The sequence below is a fragment of the Gracilinanus agilis genome, chromosome 2 (genome assembly GCF_016433145.1).
Source record: "Gracilinanus agilis isolate LMUSP501 chromosome 2, AgileGrace, whole genome shotgun sequence".
In the NCBI taxonomy this organism is placed as follows: Eukaryota; Metazoa; Chordata; class Mammalia; order Didelphimorphia; family Didelphidae; genus Gracilinanus; species Gracilinanus agilis.
In genome coordinates this window covers 244,239,159-244,263,431 of record NC_058131.1, presented here as the reverse complement: position 1 = coordinate 244,263,431, position 24,273 = coordinate 244,239,159, and the positions used below count along the sequence as shown (strand labels likewise).

The 24,273-nt window shown below is 37.9% G+C and overlaps 1 protein-coding gene across 1 annotated transcript in view; it reads left to right on the top strand.

Moving 5' to 3' along the window:
• B4GALT5 (beta-1,4-galactosyltransferase 5) overlaps positions 1-24,273 on the top strand; it is a 120,798-nt gene that overhangs the window by 74,166 nt on the left and 22,359 nt on the right. Inside the window, exon 2 of the mRNA XM_044663821.1 lies at positions 21,318-21,452. Coding sequence (XP_044519756.1) covers positions 21,318-21,452 — 135 coding nt within the window. The remainder of the gene's footprint in view (positions 1-21,317; positions 21,453-24,273) is intronic.

The following is a 24,273-nucleotide window of genomic DNA, read 5'->3' as shown; positions in this document are numbered from 1 at the left end:
AGCACTCTTTCACAAATCATTCTCCCTTACCACCCACATCTATTGCATCAGGCCAGTGATTAGTCTAGTTCAGATCTTTATTACCTCTCCCCTAGATTACTGTCAAGACCTTTTAATTGTGCTTTCTGCCTCAGGTCTCTTTTCATTTCAGTTTATCCTATCCTCATTCAGCTACCTACATAATTTTTCTTAAGTTTTGATGATGTTACACTCCAATTCAGGGCATTCCAGGGCTTCTGTTGCCACTAAAATATAAACTATTCTGTTTAATTTTTTAAGCCCTTCATAACCTTGCCTCAAACTATATTATATTCTCATTGAAAATTAATCCCCTTTCTAAACTCTATTCCAGGCAAAGGGGCCTTCTCTCTACTCCTTCCAGCAGTCCCTGAGTGTTCTTCCTCTGTTACTTTGCAATGATTGCCTGGAATGCACACTCCCTCCTTACTTGTGCTTCATTGAATTCCTTTCTTCCTTCAAGATGCAGCTCAGATGTCACCTTCGTGAAGGCTTTCCTGATAGGCTGCCCCACCTCTCCCTCCTTTGCACTCTCCACCCCAAGCTAGTGCCTTCCCTTTCAGATATCTTGTATTTAATAATTATTTTGAATTTGTATCTTTTTCCATTATATTGTTTTGTATAGGATTACGCATATTTGACTCCCTTATTAGAATGTAAACTTCTTGAATAGGGATTGTCATTCTTTGTATTAGACACTTGCCAGACACTTAAGGGGAAAAAAAATTAAGCCCTTACCCTCTGTCTTAGAATCAATATTGTGTACTGGTTCCAAGGCAGAAGAGCAATGAGGGGCTAGATAATGGGGGTTAAGTGACTTGCCCAGGGTCACACAACTAGGAAGTGTCTGAGGCCAGATTTGAACCTAAGACCTCTTGTCCCTAGGCCTGGCTCTTAATCCAATGAGTCTCCTAGCCATCCCTACATCTCAGATACTTACTAAATGCTTTATGACCCTAAACAAGTATATAACTAACCTCTTTGAATCTCCATTTCCTCACCTCTAAAATGAGGAGATTATACTTGTTGATCTCCTCTAAAATTATCTGGTCAAAGTTCTGGTGCCTTTTATTTGTTAGTTTCCTTTATGTTATTGCAGTTGGGTAAATTTTTTCCTTAGTTTTACTTACTTTGCATCAGTTCATGTTAGATTTCCTATGTCGTCTGAATTCTTTATATTCACAGTTTCTTATGACATAGCAGTATTATCTATCATTCATATACTTTTAATTGTCTTGTACCTACTTTGCTTCCAGCTCTTTCTTACCACATATACTGCTACCATAAATATTTCTGCATATCTGAGACTTTGTACATCTTTGACTTTGATTATACCTACTTGTGATATCATGAGGATTAAAGGATTAATATTGTTATTGTTATTTTGTTTTCAAAGAATAGTTCTCACATTTTGATCAGGAATGTTTGAACCAATTTGCAGCTCCACCAATAGTGCTTGCCTTCCTCCCATAGTTCCTCTTGGATCATTTTTGCCAGTCTGATGTAAAGTGAAACTTCAGAGTTGTTTTAATTTGCTTTTCTTTTGAAAACTGCCTGTTGGTTTTGTTTGAATGTATTAGGTGAATCATACCCATCTTATTAACACTCCTTTTTTATGCAGCCAAAAGCAAAAGGAAGCTGTATGTAAATGTAGGAGTTGGTAAAGTTGCTTTGTTGTGTATCCAAAGTCAACACAAAATTTCTTGGGATAGTTGATAATCTTGTATGCAGCGATTATAATTATGTGCAAAAAGGCCTCCTCTCAGATTGATGTTTGTGTGCCAATATCTATTGCAAACTACTTGAGGAGAGGCAAATTCAATTAAAAACTACCCAAACCCTCCAAAATAAAGCAATATTGTGTCTTAATACTTGGTGACTTTAGTGGGGAGATAGACATTAGAAAGCATGGGGAAAAATATGTTGGAAGACATTTGGTGGGGAGGGGGGAGTAAGCAATGAGACACAGCCTAGCATAATGATAGGTATGGTGTTGGTAGTCTTTTAGACCTGAATTTAAACCCTTCCTTTGACTCTTCTTGACCTCCCTGAACTTTAGGCACCTCTTTCTAGATTTATAAATTTATAGATGAGTTGAGATTTTCATGGAGGAAGGAAAATAAAGTCTTTGACATTGTCATAAGCAAGAGAGGCCAAAGACTTGTAGACCATGCAAAAGCCTCATTACCATTTTTGAATACTTTTTTTTTTTTAAATACTCATATATTCTGTCTTAGAATCAATACAGTATATTGGTTCTAAGGCAGAAGAGCAGTAAGGGCTAAGCAGTTGGGAGTCAAGTAACTTGCCCAGGGTCACATAGCTAGGAAGTGTCTGAGGCCTGATTTGAACCCAGGACCTCCTGTCTCTGGGGCTGGCTCTCAATCCACTGAGCCACCCAGCTGCCCCTTTGAATACTTCTCAAGAAGATAGTTAAGGGGCACCGAACCTGGTGAGCATTGAATGACATCACAAAAAATGGAGACACTTCTGATATCTCCATGGGAATTATTTACAAATCGACTGTCCATAGAAATCAGACCACTTTAAACCAAATATTAGGAATTCAGATAAGTAGGGAAATCTAATATGAACTGATGCAAAGTTAGTAGAACTAAGGGAAAATTTTACCTTGCTACTGTGAATATAAAGGAAAATAACAATGAAAGACACCAGAACCTTGATCAATGTAGTGACCAAATCACTTCAAAGGAGATAGGGCAAACATCAAAATCAGTTCCACATTAGAAGGGATAAAAATGAGAAACTATGCTATGTAATTGAGGCAGTTTGAGCCTGAAATATTTAAACAAGCAGATGATCCTCCCAAAGTGGTAAATGAATTTGAGTACAGTTGTAGACCATTATCATCATTTTTTGAGAGAGTTTAACTGTCATAAACTATCACTATGGTGAGACCAAAAGATCCCCTAAACCACCTTAAGCCAGCAAACATTTGATTTTATTACCAAGTGGAGAAAAGGCAGCAAAGGGTAATATTTAGACCTGAGTTCAAATCCCTGTGTTACCCTGGGCAAAGTCACTTAACTTATCTTTGCCTAAATTTCATCTGTAAAATGGGATAATGAAAGAGCACTTAACCTTGAAAAGTTGTTGTGAGGATCAAATGGAATAATAATTGTAAAGCACTTAAGCACAGTGCCTGGCCCATTAGTAAATACCATGCAAATGTTATTAACATATTTATTGTTTCAGAATTGCCAGTAAAGATTTTTGACAGAGGACAGATGATAATTTATGTCCTTCTAAGAGGTAATATGGTATAATGGGTTTGCTCCAAAGCCAGGAATCTTTGACACATAGTGTCAGGGTGACCCTGTGTAGGTTACTGAACTTCTCAGTGCTCCAGGCAACTCTCCCTACCTATATCTGGTTTCTGTAATCTAAACTCTTTGACATGTGGGTATGTGCTGTAATAATTATATTCAACTTCTTGGAATTTCTATGTGCCAGGTATTGTGCAATGGGAACAGACTATTAGCAACTAAGGTACTTGTTACCTAGGCAGAAAGAGGGAAAACTCAATCTTTGTTGCTGTTTGTCTTGCTTAAAGAAATAGTTTCTTCATTTTCTGGTAAGTTCCTTCAGATTCAGTCATCCTTTTTTTCTAGCATTGACACTAGATTAATGCCACGATGTTTGGCAAGTCTATTCCATTCTCTTCACCTCAGTTTTTTTCCTCTGTAAAAATTAGGAGGTTGGACTAGTGGGTTTTTAAAATTCCTTCCAGTTCTGGCATTAGTTTGATTCTGTGAATGCTCTTTCCAAAAAAGATCCCATTCTTTTCAATTGAGTAAATACTTATTTATCATCTTTTATGAGCGTGTCCCTGAGGTTCTGGGGATTTAAAAAGAAATATGAAACAAAAGCCAGGCTGCACAGTGGATACAGTCGTAGGCCTGGTCAGGAAGACTTCACATCTAGCTTCAGACACTTGCTAGATGTGTTTATGCTAGTCAAGTCATTTAAGTTAACTCTGTTTGCCTCAGTTCCTTATCTGCAAAACAAGCTGGAGAAGGAAATGGCTAACCACCCCAGTATATTTGCCAAGAAAACCCCTTATGGGATCACAAAGAGGAGGTGGGGTGCTGGGCAAAGACTAGGGTCTGAAGGATGGTATTTGCATTAGAAAGAATTTGTGAGGAAGTACAACCTCTTAGAGAAAAATGATTATCTCAAGGTACATAATGAGTAGACATTTTTGGGATATGATCAACGTGAATTTGTTTGCTTGATTGATCATATTTGTTGCATGTGTTTTCTTTTTAAATATGGAAGGGACTTGTGTGGAGAGAGGACCTAGCAATAATTTAAAAAATAATTGTTAAAGAATTTTTGTCATTATAGTTTATTTTTTCTCAATCAGGTCATATCTAATTAGATTCCTTCTGTGACCCCTGATGATGTAGGGTTCAAAGGGGCCACATATGTAATCCCATATTCGAATAGTTTAACCTTCTTTAGTCCTTTGTTATTGCTCATTTATTTTTACCGTTTTTTCCCTCTTTACTCCTGTGTTTGAATATCAGTTTCTCCACAATTTTGATCTTTTTATTTCAGAATATATGGAAGTTCTTTATTTCATTGTAACATTATACTTAGTTTTACTGAATGTTATTTTTTAATTTTAAAATATTTTTCTAAGTTTACATGATTCATTTTCTTTCCTTCCTCCTACCCCCCACCCCCTTCCCAACAAGCAGTTCCACTGAGTTGTATAAATGTTATTCTGTATTATTCATTTTTGCTATGGAGTGATCTTTTAAAGCCAACACCCAAATCACATACCCATACATGTGATAGGTGATGTCATATGTTTTTCTTTTGTATTTCTACTCCCATAGTTCTTTCTTTGAGTGTTAGTTATTCCTGGATGTAAGCACATATCTTTTGCCTTCTGGAATATTATATTCTAAGATCACTACTCTTTTATAGTCATGGTTGCTAAATCATCCACGGTCATAACCCACACTCCTGGGTACTTGAATTCTTTGTTTCTGGTTGTTTGTAGTGATTTTTTTTTTCTGACTTAGAACCTCTATATTTTGACTGAGTGTTCCTAAAAGTTTTTAAGGCATTTGGGGCAGTTTTCTTTTATGATTTCTTGAAATATGATGTTTAGGTGATTTAGATAGTCTAGTGTTTTTGTTTTTGTTTTTTAAACCCTTACCTTCCATCTTAGAATCAATATTGTGTATTGGCTCTAAGGCAGAAGAGTGGTAAGGGCTAGGCAATGGGGGGTTAAGTGACTTGCCCAAGGTCACACAGCTAGGAAGTGTTTGAGGCTCTATTTGAACCTAGAACCTCCTGTCTCTAGGCCTGACTCAATCCACTGAACCACCCAGCCACTCCCTCTAATGGTTCTAAAAATATTTTTCTTAATCTTTTTTCAGGATCAAATTTTTTTTGCTATGAGATAATTTTCATTTTCTAATTTTTTTTCAGTCTATGACTTTGTTTTGATTTTTTTTTTGTCTCATGGTGTCATTGGTTTCTATTTGTTCTAATATTATAAATATGAAAAATGATAAAGGCTGGTATAAATATATATATTAATATTTTAATTAAAGCCATGCTGATAGATAAAATCATTAGACCACGCGCTTGTAAGCATTCAAAACTGCCGCCTCCATTACTGTCTCGAGTCTGCTGGCCAAGAGACCACTCCCTCCTAACCCAGGAGATTTAAGCTCTTCCCTGGGTTAAGACGTTGGCCTTCCCAAGCCCAAAAACCCGGAAACGGAAACCAGTTGGACCATGTTGGATTACGGGCAATGTAGTTTTGATACATTTCCCATGTCCATAGAAATATATACACTTTTAGATGGCATTTCCCAAATTTCACTTTTACAATATCCAGGGAATTTGTTGCATGGGCAAAAACTTTGTACCTCTTATGCTAAGCTATTAATTCCCTTTCCAGTTCTATTCTCCAAAGTTTTCATTTCTTTTCTAATTTCTTCCCCAAGCACTCTTATTTTGTTATTAAAAGCATTTTAGCTTTTTAATTCTGAAACTGTTGCTTTATAACTCTTTTAGGAATGATAGTTGAGTTTCTACCCATGCTGTGTTTTTTCTCTACAGCTTTATTTATTGTTTTTGGAGTCATTCTCTCTTTGTGAATTTGTTCCTTGAATGTCTCTGCCATAAGAGCTGTTTATGATAGTATTTTGTTGTGTTTTCTCATTCTTTTCAGTCTACTTCTTGACTTTAGACTTGGTGTCTAGGGCTGGGTTCTTTGGTACTTTGGAGAGGAGGTCTGGGTCATTCCTATTGTGGCTTCCTTGGAATAAAACACAAACTTCAGTGCTTCCAAGGGTGGTCTGAACCAGAGCAGTCTTGATTGTTGGCTACCTGCTTCTTGAGCTCTAAAAGTTATGGTGGGGTTTTCTGTATGGACAGCAATAGATTGGGCCTGAGGTTAGGCCCTATCAGTAAGCTAGGGAGCTCTGCTGGTTCAGCGATGGAATTGTAGGCTTCCTTTGGTCTTGTAATGCCTTTCCTGCTTATTCCTCTGTGAGCTGGACTAATTACTGGAACTGACCCTGCTTTTCTCCTAAGATCTGAGCCATACTGCTGCTGCTGCTTGCTTCTCAACTTCTTTCTTGTTATACCACTCCTAGCCTTACCCCATACCCTCATGTCCTCTTCTTAGTTTACTCTGGATATGTGACCTGGATAATAACCTGGTAAGTGGTCAAAAAAGCTATTAGTTTGCACCTATTCCCATTCTGGTGCCCAAGTATGTGTTTGGGGATGCCCTGGTATCAGTTTGAGACATTGTTATTTTGTCCTAGTGCAGTCTCTCCCTGGTCATTGGCATCCTCTGAGGGTGGTGTGCTCCTGGCATGATCCACCTGCAGTTTCCATAGACTTCTTATTTTCCTATGCTCATTTAGTATGGACAAATGACTCACTGTGATTTTTTTATTTTTATTTTTTTTTTAGTATTTACTCATCAAGATTTGATCAAATGCATTTTCTAGATTGTTTGGAGGAGTGTGGGGAGGGGAACTCAGTTCTGCTTCCTGCCACTCCCAATAATCTTGGGTCTGCCCAATTGAAGCATTTTTTAAAAATGCATAGAAGCAAACAGAAAATTCAGATGGAACCAGATGAGCAAGATGCCATGGAAGTTAATAAATTGGTTCTGTATTTAAAAAGATAACATGGACATAACAGAGAGTCACAGTACAATCTGTTGTTTGTTCTACTCTGCATGTGGAAATGCTTATTTTAAGTTAAACACAGTTTTTCAATGATTAAAAAAATAAATATATTGATTTCTGTTTTGGACATGTTGAACTTTAATATCTTGGGGATATCTGAAGTGGAGGTGTTCAGCTGGTTGTTGGTAATGTAAGATTAGCATTTAGGAGAGGTTATGTCTTTTTTATATGTATATGATAGTTAAATCCATGGGAGAAGGTGAGAGCACAACTGGGTACTTTGAAAAAAGAGCTTAAGGCCAAGTCTTCAGACTTGTAGTAGTAATAGTAGGCAAAAGAAAGATGATGATCCAGTAAAGGAGACTGAGATTATATAGGGGGAAGGAGAAAAATCATTTGAAGTTGGGATTGATAAAGAGCCTAGGAGTCTAAAAAGTTACCAGTAATTACATTGGTTCAGGCTAAGACAAAAGTCACTTTGATAATGAAATATTAATATATTGGATGTAGTACTAAAGAACATTGTATGAAACCTAATCAACCTAGATTTAGAAATATAGGAAATTTGGGAGCAGCTGAGTGGCTCAGTGGATTGAGAGGCAGGGTCCCAGGTTCAAATATGGCCTCAGATACTTCCTGTGTGACCCTGAGCAAGTCACTTAACCCCCATTGCCTAGCCCAGTGATGGGCAAACTTTTAAAAGAGGAGGCCAAAGGAAAGGAAATGCTCATCTGTCAATATGTTTCTTAGACGACTCTTTCGAAGTTTCATTGTATTGTATCCTACTCATTGTATTCATCAGATTAGGAATAATGTCTCTCAGCCAGATAGAACATTTCAGGCCCTCCCACCCCCCCAATCTGGCCTGCGGGTGGTAGTTTGCCCATCACTGGGCTAGCCCTTAGTGCTCTTCTGCCTTTGGAACCAATACACAGTATTGATTCTAAGACAGAGAGTAAGGGTTTAAAAAAAAAAAGAAATATAGGAAATTGATTTTACAAGGTAAGAGAGGAATTGTGTTTTATGAAAGAAGTGCAGTTCTTTTAAGTCACTCAGCAGTTATTGTTTAAATTTTAATATTAATACATTTAATATTAGGTTTTAAGTATTAGCACTCTGTCTAGACTAGAAAGAAGTGGGAGCAGGGTAATGAATACAAAGACAAAAATGAACCTGTCCTTGCTTTGAACATATACTTGCACGTGTGTAAATATAAGAGAAATACAAAAAGAGAGAGAGTGTGTAGAAGGCAAGAAAGGGGAATTATACACATACAATTATACACACATAGAGAAAAGAATCAAAGTCAACAAGCATTTATTAAGTGCCTACTATGCTTACTGTGTATAAGGTATTGGGCTAAGTCCTAGGAATACATTTTAAGGAATGTGGGAGACAAGACACATGCAACTGTGTACAAACAAAACGTGTATAGGATAAATTATACGTAATCAACAGAGAGAAAAAACTAAGGTTAAGGAGAACTAGACAAAGGATTCTTGGAGAAGGTGAGATTTTAGGGAAATCAGGAGACAGAGATAAGAGGGAGAGAAGCTAGATTTTGGTGAAATTGCCCAGTCATAAAGTAGTGTTATGTGTGAAGAACAGCAAGGAAGTTAGTAACATCACACATCATAGGGAAGGAAGAAAATATAGCCTGAAAAACCTGGAAAGGGAATAAGGGGCCAGATTTTGAAGGGCTTTTAAAAACTGAATAGAGAATTTTCTATTTGATCCTGAAGGTAATAGGAAGTTACTGAAGTTTACTTGTAGCCCCTAGTAGTGAGAATAGGCCTCAGCAAAATAATCATAGCCATAACCTAGAAATAGTCACAGATAGGTTCTCCTCATCTCCCCACCCCATGAGAACTTAATCCAATTCCTTCCCAAATACTATATGTCCTTTCAAGAAATCACTGGTGCAAGAATTCTATGAGAAACTCTTGTTAGATGGTTACATATTTACCTGTGATTTATTATCCTATAGAGGTAAACTAAGTCATTGTACTAAGATTGTAAATCATTACTAACCATTGTCCATGTAAAAAGCTTACCTAATCCCTTAGCCTAAATCACTTTCTCTATAAAAATACTAGCTGTGATCAATAAACCTTGCCTCTGACCAGCTTCACTGACCCTCCTGATTTGTGTCATCCTTCTTCCTATGTCTCATTCTCCTCACCCCTTTGGGACCTCGAATGTTTCCTGACATTTACTGAATGGAAGCATGGGAGGAATGGTGCTATGGTTAGATCTGTGGTTTAGGACAATGAATTTGACAACTGAGCAGAGGATGGACTGGAATAGAGACAGACTTGAGGCAGGGAAACCAACCAGCAGGCTGTTAGTATGGTCCAGATGTGAAGTGATCATAAACCTGAACCAAGATGGTGCCAGTGTCAGCAGAGAGAAGATGGTATATATTACCAAGGTTGAAATGACAGGACTTGATAATTGATTGGAGAGTTGAAGAGTCAAGGATAATACCTAGTTTGGGAACCTGAGTGACTGGGAGAATGGTGGTATCCTTGACATATTTGGAAAGCTGGTTAGAGGGGAAGACATAGAGGAAAGAGAAGTCCAGTTTTGCACAATTTCTATTCGACATGTCTATGGGACATCCAGTTCAAGATGTCCTATAAGCAGTGGGAGATGTGAGACTGGAAGTCAGCAGAGAGGCGGGGACCGGCAAGTACATTTTGAGAGTCATCTACATAGATAATAGAAACTTTGGGAGCTACGAAGATGATCAAATGAAATAGTGCTCAGGATAGAGCTTTGAGGGACCCCACTCTTAATAACCTACATGGAGATCTAGCAAAGGAGACATGGAATGAACTATCAGACAGGTAGATGGAAAAAAGGAGAAAGGAATGTCATGAAAGCCTAGAGAAGAGACTTTCAAGAAGGCTGGTTGACAATGTCAGAGACTGCATTGAGGTCACAAAGGATGAGGATTAGATTTGTTCATTAAGATTTCATAACTTGGGGAGAGAGCAGTTTCATTTTAAAATGAGGTTATAAGCCAGAGTATAAAGAATTGGGGGGGGGCAAGTGGGAGAGGGATGGAGGAAAGAAGTGGAGACATTGATTATAGATGCCCTTTTCAAAGTGTTTAGCCACAAAAGAAGGGGAAAATATTAAGATAATAACTAGCCGGATTTTTTTGTGAGAGTTTTTTGAGGATGGAGGGGATATCAGCATGTTCATAGATAGTAGAGAATCAGCCAATATACAAGTGGGGATGACAGAGGAAACAATCTGCTTGAGAAAGCAGAAATGAAATCATTTGTGTGTAAATATGGGTTTGCCATGGCGAGAAGAAAGGCCACATCTCCATTTCAAACAGGTAAAGGAGGAAATAGTTGCAAATGGCATCTTGTGAGTTGATGAAGAGAGGAAAAGAGGGAATTCTTGTTGAATGGCCTCAATCTCTTCAGTGACATTTTGAGGAAAGATTATCAAGGGAACCATGGGAGATTTGAGAAGGAATAAATAACTTTGGAAATTTTACTGTGGTGAATGGGATAGTGATTTGATTAGGTAGATATCTGTAAGAGGATTGCTTTGCCACATAGTGAGGGCCCAGATGAAATTAAGTAACACAACTATTGTAATTTTCTCCAGCTTTTTTTTTTCAGCAATGTGTGAGTGGGAGTTGAAGCAGAGAACGGTGGAAGTAATCCAAGACTGGGATTTGACAGTGTTAAAAATAAATGAGTTGTTGGATAGAATATATATCTTTATCCTCTATCTCTATCTCCTGGATCTTCTTGATAATTGATTGTATATGTGGATCTCAGAGATAGTATGAATGGAGGAGGGATTATATACTCAGGCCTGAGCTGACTGTATGTAGTTGGTGAGGGAGGAAACACACACTCCTCTCACAATTGCTATGGATGTAGTGTATGTCTCTCCTCTCTGACAGGCTTGACTAAGCCAGTCAATTGTTCCCTTCTAGTTTGCCCAGGTTAGGGACCTTTGAGAGGTTGGATGGATGGTTAACTTCTCTAGGCCCCAACCTGAAGTTGGATTAGTTGTTGATAAGGCTAATGATTGGCTTTTGGAAACATTGTTATCTGACTGCTTGTTTATCTTCCTTTCCCAAGGGCTTTGGTATAATAACCACTTAGGAAGGGTACTTGTTGGTAAAACACCATGCTGAATCTATTAATGGGGTAAGGAAAACAAGGTAACAGGATTGAGAATCTGGGAACCCTATAGCTAATTGATTGGCTATCTATCTAATTGTTGATCAGATCTGGAGATTGCTAGGCTTGTAGAAACTGGAGGTCTTCACCCTCTCATTAACTCTGACCTGACTTGGCCACAGCCAAGCCAGAGATTAGGGAAGGCTGTTGATGTTGATGTTGATAGATGAATCAGTATACTCTCTCAGCTCTAATATCAATAGTGTTAATTGGTCACTAGCTCTCTCTCAGTCAGGTACAGGTTACAGGTTTCAGGCCTACCCCTTCCATGCTTCACCTCCCTCTGTCCCAAGTCCTTGCTCCAAAATGAGCCTGCTCAAATCTGAGCTCCCAACTGTTGTTCCTTGGGGGTATTTATAGGATGGGGCCAACTGATTTTTGCCCTTGGCTCATGGCACCTGGGAATATTCCAAAATTCTCAACTGCAGGTCCTGTCCTTCAAGATGGCATCCATCTTGTCCCAGAAAATGATTTTAACAAAAGAAGACTTTGATCAGCTAAAGGTGAAAGGGACTTATGGGAAAAGAACAATGTAGAGTTGAATTAAGTCAAGGTGGAGAAGGGAATCTAGTCACTGCAGGAATGATGCCCTGGAAAGAACTGAAGGATAGAAGGATTGGGGTTTAAGGTGGTGAAGAACAAGGTTTGAAGTTAACAAGGTGATCTATCAAAGATAATTAGCAATGTCAAAAGCTGTAGAAAAATGAAGGATTAAAAAAAATTCATTAGATTTGGCAATTAAGAAATCTTTAATAGCTTTGGGAATGCATGATGAGGGAAGAAGCCAGACTGCAGAATTCAGTAGAGAATGAGAGCAAAGGACATTGAGGCACCAATTCTAGAGGCCTTCCCAAAGATTTGAGTCATGAAAGAAAAGAGAATTATAGGATGAAATCTAGCAAGAATGAACGGATCCTTTGAGAGGTTTTCTTTTTTTCTTTTTCTTCTTTTTTTGTTTGTTTTTTGAGAAGGAAGGAGACATATACTTGTTTGCAGGCATTGGGGAAGTAGTTCATATGAAAACTACATAGAGATATTGACTGAATTTTTTTTGCCCTTAAAGACCTTACAGAATTAGAGGAGAAATCAGTCTCTTAAAAGACTTTGCCTACTCTATGTGTCCTTCAAATATGTATGGCAAATTGAAAAAAATTGCACTGATTTTTTTGTAGTCATAGATCTTTGAGACTTGTTCTTTTCTTCTCTCCTCCACGATGCTTGAGGGCCAAATAACAGTAAAACCACCATATTTAGTTTTAGATTTTCAGCATTTACAGATTCTTCCCAGCTTTTATCATGGTTTGGATAGAATTTTTTTGGCGGGGAGAAAATTTCTTTCAACATCAAAGGATTCTCAGGCCCAGCTTGCCAGAAGTGACTGTGCTTTGATTTCTTAAGCTGATATTGCTGTCTTTTGTAATAAATCTTGAATCTCTTCATAAGCCCAGAATGTCCCATTGCTGTTAGTACGTCAGCACAGTTTTTTAAGTGCATTAACCTTGAAAATGATTAGTGGGAGCAGAAATGTTGGAGAAACAAAAAGGGAAGCTTCACAGAGGAAGATTTGAAGACTAGATCAAACTTGTTAAGGTTATCATACTGCTAGTTGTACTGCAAGGACAAAGAGAGGGCCAAATGTTTATAGTTATCATTTTGGTTCAAATATAGTTCAAATACTTATCCTTTTCGCCCTCTGCCCCTATCCTGACATACAGAACTCAAGTACAAAATAGGATTGATCTAATTTTCAATATGTAGCTCTTACCATCCCCACTCTTTTAGGTATATCTCATATTAAACAAGCAACTCATTTTTCCTGGGGAGTACTGATGACATTGTAAGTTTTTTATTCAACAAGTATACATTGAATGCTGGTTGTATACCCAACCATCTCTGTGTGACCTATTGAGGAAATGTAAGATCAACCAACAAGAACTTTCATGTCAAACAATTTAGCAATAGGGCAAGACCGTTTATGGAATCAGTGGTACACTCACTTCAAATAATGGTTTCTATTAAGATTTTGATATGGATACCTATAACCTTTTGGCTTTTCCTCAAACACCTCTTCATTACTTCTTCTTCAACTACTGATAGGATGTGATGATGATGATAATAGCTAGTATTTACATAATGTCTGCTCTGTGCCAGGCACTGTGCTAAGTACTTTATAAATATTATCATATTTGATCTTGACAACAATTCTGGGAAGGTAGATTCTGTTGTCCCTGTTTTATAGTTGAGGTAACTCAAGAACACAAATTTTTACCAAGTTCACACAGCTAGTAAATGTCTGAGGTCAAATTTGAACTTGGGTCTGCCTGACTCCAGCCCTACCTTTGTGTATCTACTTTGCCAACCAGGTATCACTTAGATGACTTGCCATTACTTCAAAATAAAAATGTCCCAAACCAAACTCATTTCCATTCTAATAAACTCTGAAACTTAAGCCATAATTATTTTAAAAATCTTTGTTGAATTGAAAAAAATTCTATAAGCTTCAGGCAGATTTGACTTCCACAGCTCCTACTCTCTATAGGTGAGGCTCATAATCTTGTTTTATTATATTAATGAAAGTCTCCAATTCTCTTCTCCACCTTCAGGCACTAATAATTTTTCTTTTTCTAAAAAATAATTTTTAGGAGAATCATTTAACATGATATTCTACAAACAAAAATTGTTTAATCACAAATTCACATTTATCATAACAGATGCTAAGAGACAAAATAAAAACCAAGAAAAGTAAATTGACCATGATACACAATTGAACACAGTCATGTCTTATAAACTAAAAAAAGTTTTTTACCAAATAGGCATTTCAGGCCAATAGAAGATGACTTTTCATTCAGTATTGTCCCAGTGTTGTTGTCCTGAAAGATAGGTAGCTATATATAGCATCTGTACTTGTTTCCTCCAAATCTTCTTTTAATATGGCTGGTAATTGATGATGATTTACCACCTCCCCACCCAAGTTGTTTTGCTATGCATGCTTTGTGTTCATGTTTCTAGCTGTCATTTCTAAATTAATAATACCTAACATTTCCATGCCACCTACAATTTACCAGGCACTATGCTAAGCACTTTGCAAATATTTCATTTGATTCTCACAACCCTGGAAGAGGTTAGTGCTAGTAGTATCTCCATTTTATTGTTGGGGAAAATGGGGTAAATGGAAGTTTTAGGTGACTTGCCCATGGTCACATCTAGGAAATGTCTGATACCAGATTTGAACTCAGTTCTTCCTTATTGTAGGCTTAATTATCTATATTTTGATTACTACTAGAGGCACTTATATTTTGTAAAAATGTAAAATCTGGCTTGAAGTTGTAGAAAATTTACATTGAATTGTAATGTTTTTGTGAAATAATTAACCTCCTTCCCCCTCCCAAAAAGCTGGACAGATCTAATTTTAAGCTGAGGCTGTGCTCAACTTCTCCCTCAGGCTTTAAAAATGGTTTGGAATCTTTTGTCTTTGTTAAGGATAAAAGGATTAAGGGCAAAGCTGCCCTGCCGAGGTGTACCTTGACAGAGCTGAAAGATTAAGAGTAGGTTAAGCAGCCACGTTGAACTCAAAGTACATTAGTACAGCAGAATGTGCTGATGGTCTTAAGAAAGACCCAGCCATCCTGGAATGAAGTAATGAGGGAGAAATTGAGGTCTTTAAATTCATCTCAATGGCTGTTTACCATTCAGAGATGTCTTGAGATGGTCAGGGAAGGTTCTAAGTGGTGAGCTCAAAAGGGATATTATATAGACATGTGCCAGAGGACTGAATGATGGAGAAAGACAACTGACCAGATTAAGATGTCTTGACTGGTTGATTAATAAATTAGTTTAAAATTAAGAAATACTACATCTTGAGAATTTAAGTTTTTACAAAACTTAACATCAAAAATAAACAAAAACCTCCCAAGATCTTGGCAACTAGTCCTATCACTTCCTGGAGAATAGAGGGAGAAGAAATGGAAGCAGTGTCAGATTTTTCATATGTGTATGTATGTATGTGTGTGTGTGTGTATATATATATATTTTTTTTTTCCCATGGTTACATGATTCGTATTCTTTCCCTCCCCTCCTCCCTCCCCCTCCCATAGCCAACAAGTAATTCAACTGGGTTTTACATGTTTCATTGATCAAGATCTATTTCCATATTATTAATATTTGTATTAGAGTGATCATTTAGAGTCTACATCCCCAATCCTATTATCCCCATGGAACCATGTCATCAAGGAAATGTTTTTCTTCTGTGTTTCTACTCCCACAGTTCCTCCTCTGAATGTGTTTTTTCTCATAAGTCCCTCAGAGTTGTTCTGGATCATTGCATTGATGCTAGTAGAGAAGTCCGTTACATTCAATTGTGCCACAGTGTATCTGTCTCTGTGTATAAGGTTCTTCTGGTTCTGCTCCTTTTGCTCTGCCATATTTTATATTCTTGGGCTCAGACATCACCAGAGACTGCAGTCATAAAATTAATAGATACTTGCTCCTTGGAAGGAAAGCTATAGCTAATCTGGATAGCATACTAAAAAGCAGAGACATCACCTTGCTATATTGTCTATATAGGTCTGTATTGTCAAAACTATGGTTTTTCCAGTGGTAACATGGCTGTGAGAATTAGATGATAAGAAAGACTGAGAACCCACAAATAAACACTTTATGATTGTAGTATCTAAGAAGACCTTTGAGAGTTCCTTGGACAGTAAAAAGATCAAATCGGTCAATACTTGAAATTAATTCAGACTGTTCATTGGAAGCTTAAAATTTTGAAGCTGAAGCTCAGATACTTTAGCCACATAAGAAGACAGGACTCATTAGGACTATGTTGTTGGGAAAGATTGAAGGCAAAAGAGAATGGCTGAGTGTCAGATGGATACATTGTGTCATGGAAACAATGAATATGAAATTGGACAGGCTTTGAGAGATAGTGGACAATATTTGGACCTGGCATGCTATGGTCCATTGGGTCACTACTAAACAACATCATATACTTGATCATAATAATTAAATAGTTCCAGTTTTGACACTGATTTCAGCCACAACCTCCAATACCCCTTGTCCTTCCACTTAGCACTGCTTTCTCTTTTCTGTTGATATTGTCTTGACATTCCCTAAATTTTTTGCCTCTGTGCCCTTGTATGAGTTACCTCTATCTACAAAACCCTCCTTTATCTCTTGTTGAAATTCTGCTCATCCTTCACAAGCCTAGCTTCAGTGCTTCCTCTTCAGTAAAACCATCCCTGAATACTAATCAGAATCCATCCTTATCTCTTCTATATTCTAGTTTCCCTTATGGAATATAGTGCCCTATTCTTATGATCCTTTCTAGATTATAATATGAGGATAGGGACATTTTTTTAAAGTTGTTTTTGGGTTTTTTGCATATATATTTTTCTCTAGTATCTCTTCCCTCTTTTCACACTCCCTTGCAGAGAGCTGTTCCAAATAGCAAATAGTAATTGAGAGACAGAGAGAGGGAAAAGTATAACTGATCAGTACATTAAAACGTCTGAAAATTGGGGGCCACTAAGTGGTTCAATGGATTGAGATTGAGGCTTAGAGATAGGAGGTTATGTGTTCAAAATCTAGCCCAGTGATTCCCAAAGTGGGTGCCACCGCACCCCTGGTGGGTGCTGCAGTGATCCAGAGGGGCAGTGATGGCCACAGGTGCATTTGGGGGCAGTGAATAACTGTAAGGGGACGGTGATAGTATGTGACATGGGGTGCTAAGTAATGTTTTTTCTGGAAAGGGGGCGGTAGGACAAAAATGTTTGGGAACCACTGACCTAGCCTAAGACACTTCCTAGCTATGTGACCCTGGGCAAGTCACTTAACCTCCATTGCCTCCCTTTACCACTCTTCTGCCTTGGAAATAATACACAATACTGATTTGAGGATGGAAGGTAAAGAGTTTTTGAAAAAAATTTATGAAAATTTGTGTAATGTGCAATCCTTATAAGATCTTCTAAATCTACAAAGGAGTGGGGTAGGGGTGACTTCTATCTCTTCTAAGACAGGCTTATTTTTAATAATTTAGTAACAAGGATTTTTATAATTCTTTCTATTCACATTGTTGTAGTCATTTTGTATGTAGGTGTGTGTATGTAATTGTATTGATTCTGCCTCCTTCATTCTACATCATTTCATGTAAATCTTTCCATGTTTCTTTATCTGTCATCTCATCATTTCTTAAAGTACAATAATACGTAATGATATTCCACTTATTGCAACCAAATCTTTTTTCAGCTGAGTTATTTTCTATGAGTGCCTTCCCCATTTTATGCTTATGGAATTTTTGAATCTATATACAATTTTGCTTTTATCTCATTTAGATTTTTTATTAGATTCAGCCATATGTTCAAACTTGTTGGAATATTTTTGGATCTTGTTTCCAGTATGGTAGCTATTTCTCCTAGTTTCGTTTCTTCCAAAAATTTGATAAACATGCCATCCATGTATTCTTCCCATCTTTCAGATTAATAGCTCTCTTAATAGTAGATGAAGTCAACTGGGAAAGTTGTAATTATTGTTTTAATCATTCAACAGACATTCTTTAAAAGTGACCTTTTTGTGCCAGTCACTTCTTTGTGCTAAGATTTGGGGAAAGCAGAGGCAACAGTTAAATAGCTGTTGCCCTCATGAGCCTACATTCTGTTAGGAGAGAGAACGTATATTAAAAAGATAACATAAAATAAATGCAAGGTAATTTTTAGGATCAGGGTAGATGCTAGCAGCTGGAAGGGCCATAAAAGACCCCACGTATAAGATGGCCATTGAGTTGAGCTTTGAAGGTAACTATGAATCCTAAGAGGCTGAAGGAATATTCCAGGCATAGGGAATAGTGCCCATGCATAGACATGTAGACTGAAGATGGATTGTCATGTGTGAGAAACAGCAAGAATTCAGAGTCAGGTCAAAAAGTATTTATTATTTCTGTCAGACATTGTGCTAAGAATAGTTGGGAGACTATTTAGTGGCTGAATGGGGATAATTTATAAAAAGACCGTAGAGGCAGATTGGAGCCAGATTGAATTTTTATTTTATCCTAGTAAGTAATTAGGGTGCCACTGTAGTTTATTGTAATTTAAAGCTCAGATAGGAGCTGAACTTTAGCAACATCACTTTGACAGCCTTGTAAGGATGAAATAGACTGTGGAGAGACTAGAGGAAGGAAGACAATATTGGAGAAATCTTGGGTGGAATTGACAAGACTTAGCAACTGATTAAATATAAGAGTTGAAGAGGGATTGAGTATGAAAATGAGATTGTAAACCTGGATGACTTAGAAGGATGGAAATGCCCTCAACAGAAAAAGGAAAATTCAAAAGAAGAGTGGGTTTGGGCCTTAGGAGGAAATAATGTTTACCTTTGTGCTTTATGAATTGGAGATATACTGTCTAAGAAGCAGTTAGTGATATGGGACTAGAACTCAGGAGAGAGACTAAGGCTGGCTATGTAAATGTGGGAGTCATCATCACAGTGACTTAAAGCCTTGGGAGCTGATGAGGTCACCTAGAGAGAGTCTGGAGAAAGAAGAGAAGAGGGCTCAAGACAAAACCTTGGGAGTAGTATATCCACAGCTAAGGGATGTGATATGGTGATGATCTAGCAGTGGAGCCTGAGGGCAGGTCAGATAGGCAGCAGGATGAACACCAAGAGAAAGCAAGTTAATGAAAATCCAGAAAGAAGAGAGTGGTCGAGTGTGCCATGCCCCAGGGAGGTCAAGAATAGGGATTGAAAAAAGATCATTAGATTTGGCAATTAAGAATTCATTATTGGGCAGCTGGGTAGCTCAGTGGATTGAGAACCAGGCCTAGAGACGGGAGGTCCTAGGTTCAAATCTGGCCTCAGACACTTCCCAGCTGTGTGACCCTGGGCAAGTCACTTGACCCTCATTGCCTAGCCCTTACCACTCTTCTGCCTTGGCCAATTGGCTCCAAGACAGAAGGTAAGGGTTTTAAAAAAAAAATTCATTATTAATTTTGGAGGGAGTTGTTTCAGTTGGGGGACAGTTAGATGGCACAGTGGATAGTTCTCCTTTTTAGGAGTTTGACATATGAAAGGGTGGTATAATGGCTTGAGACAGTAGGGTCTAGTGAGGATTTTTTTTTTTTTAATTAGGAATGGGGGAGATATAAGTATGTGTTGGAGGCAGCAAGCAATAAAGGAGCAAAAAAAATTTTAAGGGATAAGTTAAAGATACTTTCTTTTTACATTTTCACACATTATTCCTTTAATAATATGTTCTTGAATTTCTATTAATTGAATGCAGGCTCATTGGCTGATGGTTTGTAGATTTCAACACACTATTTCTTATTTTGAAAATAGAGATGCTTGTTTTTCTCCCATCCTGTGGCACCACCATTATTATCACAGTTCTTAGAGAGCTTTACTGTTGGTGATTTTCAGCAGTCACATCAGGCCATTCTGTCAGAGCGTGAGGGGGATGCAGTTCATCTGGGCTTGGTGTCTTGAACCGGGTATTCTTTATCTGACTCCTTATACCTTGAGTATCAACTCCCCATTAGACATTTTTTCTCTAACCTTTCCAAGGAAACGAAAGCATAATGAAAGTTAAGTTATCTCTGCATCCTTAGTTAACATTTTCGTGTCCAGCAACTATGACTTTTTTGTCCTTTCCCCCATACATTCCTGTTTTCTTTTACTTCCATTCAGTTCAACATTTGTTCAGATATCTGCCATGTTCAAAGTACAATGCTAAGAGCTGGATATACAAAGACAAAACTAAAATAGTCCATACCCTTAAGAAGCTTATGTTTTGCTAGGTGGGGTGGAGGATGAAGACTCAATGTACAGAGACGCATATTAGAAATTAACTTCAGGAGGGGCTGAGTGCTAAATTATGGAGGAGAGTGGCAAAGTCTATAAATAGGAGTTGGCATGCCAGAACTGAGTCTTGAATGAGGCTGGGATTCACTGAGGCAGAAGGTGAGGCAAGAGTATATTCCAGATATGGAGGGCAGTTTGCGCAAATTCACAGAGACAGGAGGTGGAATGCTGAATTTAAGGAACAGCTTATAGGCTAGTTTGGCCAGAATGTAGAATGTGCAGAGTAACATGAAATAAATCTGGAAAAACAAGTGGGAGCCAGATTGTGTAAAGACTGAAATGCCAGACTACAACTCGATTTTGTTTCTGGTTTTTGTTTTTTGGTGGTTGTTTTGTTTCTTGGAGAGGTTGTTTCTTTGGGAGCAGTAGGAAGTCATAAACTTTTGAAGCAAAGGAGTGACATGACAAACACCTTTGTACTAAGAAGATTTATAACAAAGTAGACCTAAAGTAATCTTATAAGGCAAAAGATATAAAGGGCTTCAACTAGGTTATTAGTAGTTCTATGACTAGAAAAAAGGAACCAGATGTGAGATGTATGAAGATAGGATTGCTGAGACTAAAACATTTTTAATTTGAGACTTTACAGCTCATTGGATGAGGGGCATTAGCAAGAGGACACAGTCAAAAACTTGTTTACCTACCTTAGACACTGGAAATATGATGGTATGATGCTCTCAATAGTAAAGCAAATGTTTAGAGAAGAGATTCCTTTTAAAGGTTGCCATGGACAAAAAGTGGCAAATCCTGCAGTCAACTTGATCAAGAGCTTCCCTCAGCAGCCTCAGCTCATTCTAAGCTTTAGGTGTCCTTGCTTACCCTCAGATCATCAAAATGTTAAAATCAGAGAGTGAAGGCAGTTATTTTAAAGGCAAAATGGCTGATACCCTACAAATCTTGGTCCCGGCACATAGACTCTTAGAATTTTAGAAAGTTGGGAAAGGACCTTATTGATTATTGAACTGAAACTAAAAGTGAAGTTTTAATGTCAGCTCTCAAATGAACTAACTTCTTTTTCTTTAATTTTTTTTCCTTCTGTTTCTTACAGTGAATACCTACCTCTTCATGATGCAAGCCCAAGGCATCCTGATCCGAGACAACATGAGAACAATAGGAGCTCAGGTGTATGAGCAGGTGGTTCGGAGTGCATACGCCAGGAGGAATAGCAGTGTAAATGACTCAGGTACATTTTCAATAAGAAGCTCATGTGATTAGTAGTCCTCTTCCTAGTAAAGGTAAATTTGGCTTGAATAATTACCTTTGAAGGAAAAAGGTACCAGGTTAAAGAGTTTTGGAAGAACTTAATAAAAGTCATAAAGAAAGTCACTCTTGAGAAGGGAGTCTTTGATTTTCTTTGAGCTCTGCAGTAGTAATAGAGGGCCCCATGAACAACCTTGCCCCTTTCCAGGGATATAGGAGGTCTCTTTTAAGAACATTACAAGCATGGCTTCCTAAGCCTTGAGGGACTTTTGGTGTCTATGGGTGACTCATACTAGGTGTTTAATAAATGCTTGGGGCAGCTAGGTGGCACAGAGGTTAGTGTTAGGCCTGGAGATAGGAAGACTTATCTTCATGAGTTCCAGTCTGTCCTTAGACACCTACTGGCTATGTGACCTGGGGCAAATCACTTACCCTCCTTTCCTCATCTGTAAGAAAAGTAAGCTAGAGAAGGAAGTGGCAAGCCACTTCAGTATCTCTGCCAAGAAAACTTCAAGTAGGGTCATGAAGAGTCAGAAGTGACTGAAAAATGACAGAACAGCAACAAATATATATGCTTGTTGAATTGAATGTTCGCTCTAGAAAGTTTGTTTAATCTCTATGCCTGTGGAGATTGCAGCTGAGCTTCTTGCTAGTTTCTAGCTAATGATTGCCTTGTAATCTTAGAATAGTATCTTCAGTCATGGAAATAAAAATGAATACTTCTCTGGAGAAAAACTTAATGATTATATCTAAAGTCCAGTTGCCCCCTTGCATATGAGATTCCCCCTATGGTGCTGTTTCAGTCCATTAAACAATAATTTTCCAATACTTTACTGAGTTTGGTAGTTACATTTACACACTTTTTTGTTTTATTTTTAACCCTTCCCTTCTGTCTTAGATTCTTTACTAAATTTCAGTTCCTAAGCAGAAGAGTAATAAGGGCTGAGCTAGGTATAAGGTATAAGGGACATGCCCAGATCATGTAGCTCAAAAGTGTCTGAGGTCAAATTTGAACCCAGGACCTCCTGTCTTCAAGACTGACTCAATTCACTGAGCCACCTAGCCACTCCTGCTACCTCCTTGAAAAGACTTTTCTGACTTTCCCACCAAACAACTGTGTCCAAGATTTCTTTTTCTCATTTCTTAAAATCTTTATTTGTGATGTTCATTCTCTTAGAAGCACAATCAGAAAGTAATGTAAATGATGTGCCTATTATTGCTCATTGGGAGTCAGTGATGAAACTTAGGGTGATTGTCTGTCAGGCTTATGTAGTAAGCATAGTGAAAGGGGCTCTTATCTTAGGACATATTGTAATCTGAAGTGCATACCAGTGCACGTGAGGACATGGTGAAGGATGATCTTGAAGGTTTGCAGGGCAGACACTTGCTCTTTCCTTGGGTATTCTTGTCACCCCCTAATGGAAGAGATATAGGTTAAAGAGGCCAGCAGTATAAGAGATCAATCTAGGGGTACTACACCTGCAATGTGTCACTTAACATAACATGATATTGAACACATTATAGATGCTCAACAATAAATAGTTGTTTGTCGATTGAATTGGTTTTAAGTTCTAGGAACAGCAAGAAAACCTGAGTTGGAAATAGGGATCAATGAACAAGAAAGCTCCGGTTCAGATCAGACACATGTCAAGGCATATGCATCTCTGGGTTGTTTCTTCCTTCACCTTTAGCATTGGGTAAAATGTGGAGCATAAAATAGTGGAAAGAATGCTTCTCTTGTGGTTTGTCTTTATTGTTATTCCGACTCTCTTTTTCTCTCTAGTCTTTAATCTTCCCATATCTACTGGCTGTCTTTTCTTCTTCCTACAAGCATGCCTCTACTCTCAAAAATTTCACTTGGTCTTATCTTCTTTGCCAGCTGTTATACTATATCTCTCCCTGCTCTTCCAAACTTCTTTAAAAAGTAATCTATACTCACTGTCTTCCACTTTGTTCTCACTCTTTTCTAAAACCCTACTTTCCCTAGCTTCAAATGTCATCTTTCAACTGAAATTGTTGATATCTTAATTGTTCAACTTAACAGCCTTTTCTCAATCCTCTTTCTTCTTGACCTCCCTTCCATTTGATATTATTAATCACACTTTTTTCTCCTCTCTAGGTTTTTGTGATGTTAACTCTCCTCCATTTTGTTTGACTTATTTTTCTTATTCATTTTTATCCTTGTCACTTTCTCTGAGTATCCCTGAATGCTCCATTATGGTTCTTTTTTCTTTGTTTCTCTGTATACCGTCCCTCAGTGATGTCACAGGTTTAGTAGCCTCTTTATGCTAATGATTCCCAGATCTATATAGCTAGGCCTGGTTTATCTTCTGATCATCTCTAGTTGCCTACTAGACATTTGATCTACATGTCCTGTAGGCATCTCAAACTCAACATGTCCAAAACAGATCTTTCCCTTAAAACTTTTCCCTTCTTCCAAACTTTCATCACTATAGAAAACATCACCAGCCTCCTAATCTCCCAGGTTTGCAGGTTCTGTCCTTCTTGACACTTTCACTTTCACTTGCCTTCATTTTGTGTGTGTGTGTGTGTGTGTGTGTGTGTGTGTAATTTTTTTTTTTAAATTTTCTTCAGTCAGCCACTACTTCTTGCCTCAAATAACCTTCATCACTTATTGCCTGGACTATTTTTAGGCGCTACATGGTCTTCCTGCTTCAAGTCTCTTCAGTCCAATCCATTCTCCCACATTCTATTATTGCTCATTGGGAGTCAGTGATGAAACTTAGGGTGCTTGTCTGCCAGGCTTATGTAGTAAGCATAGTGAAAGGGGCTCTTATCTTAGG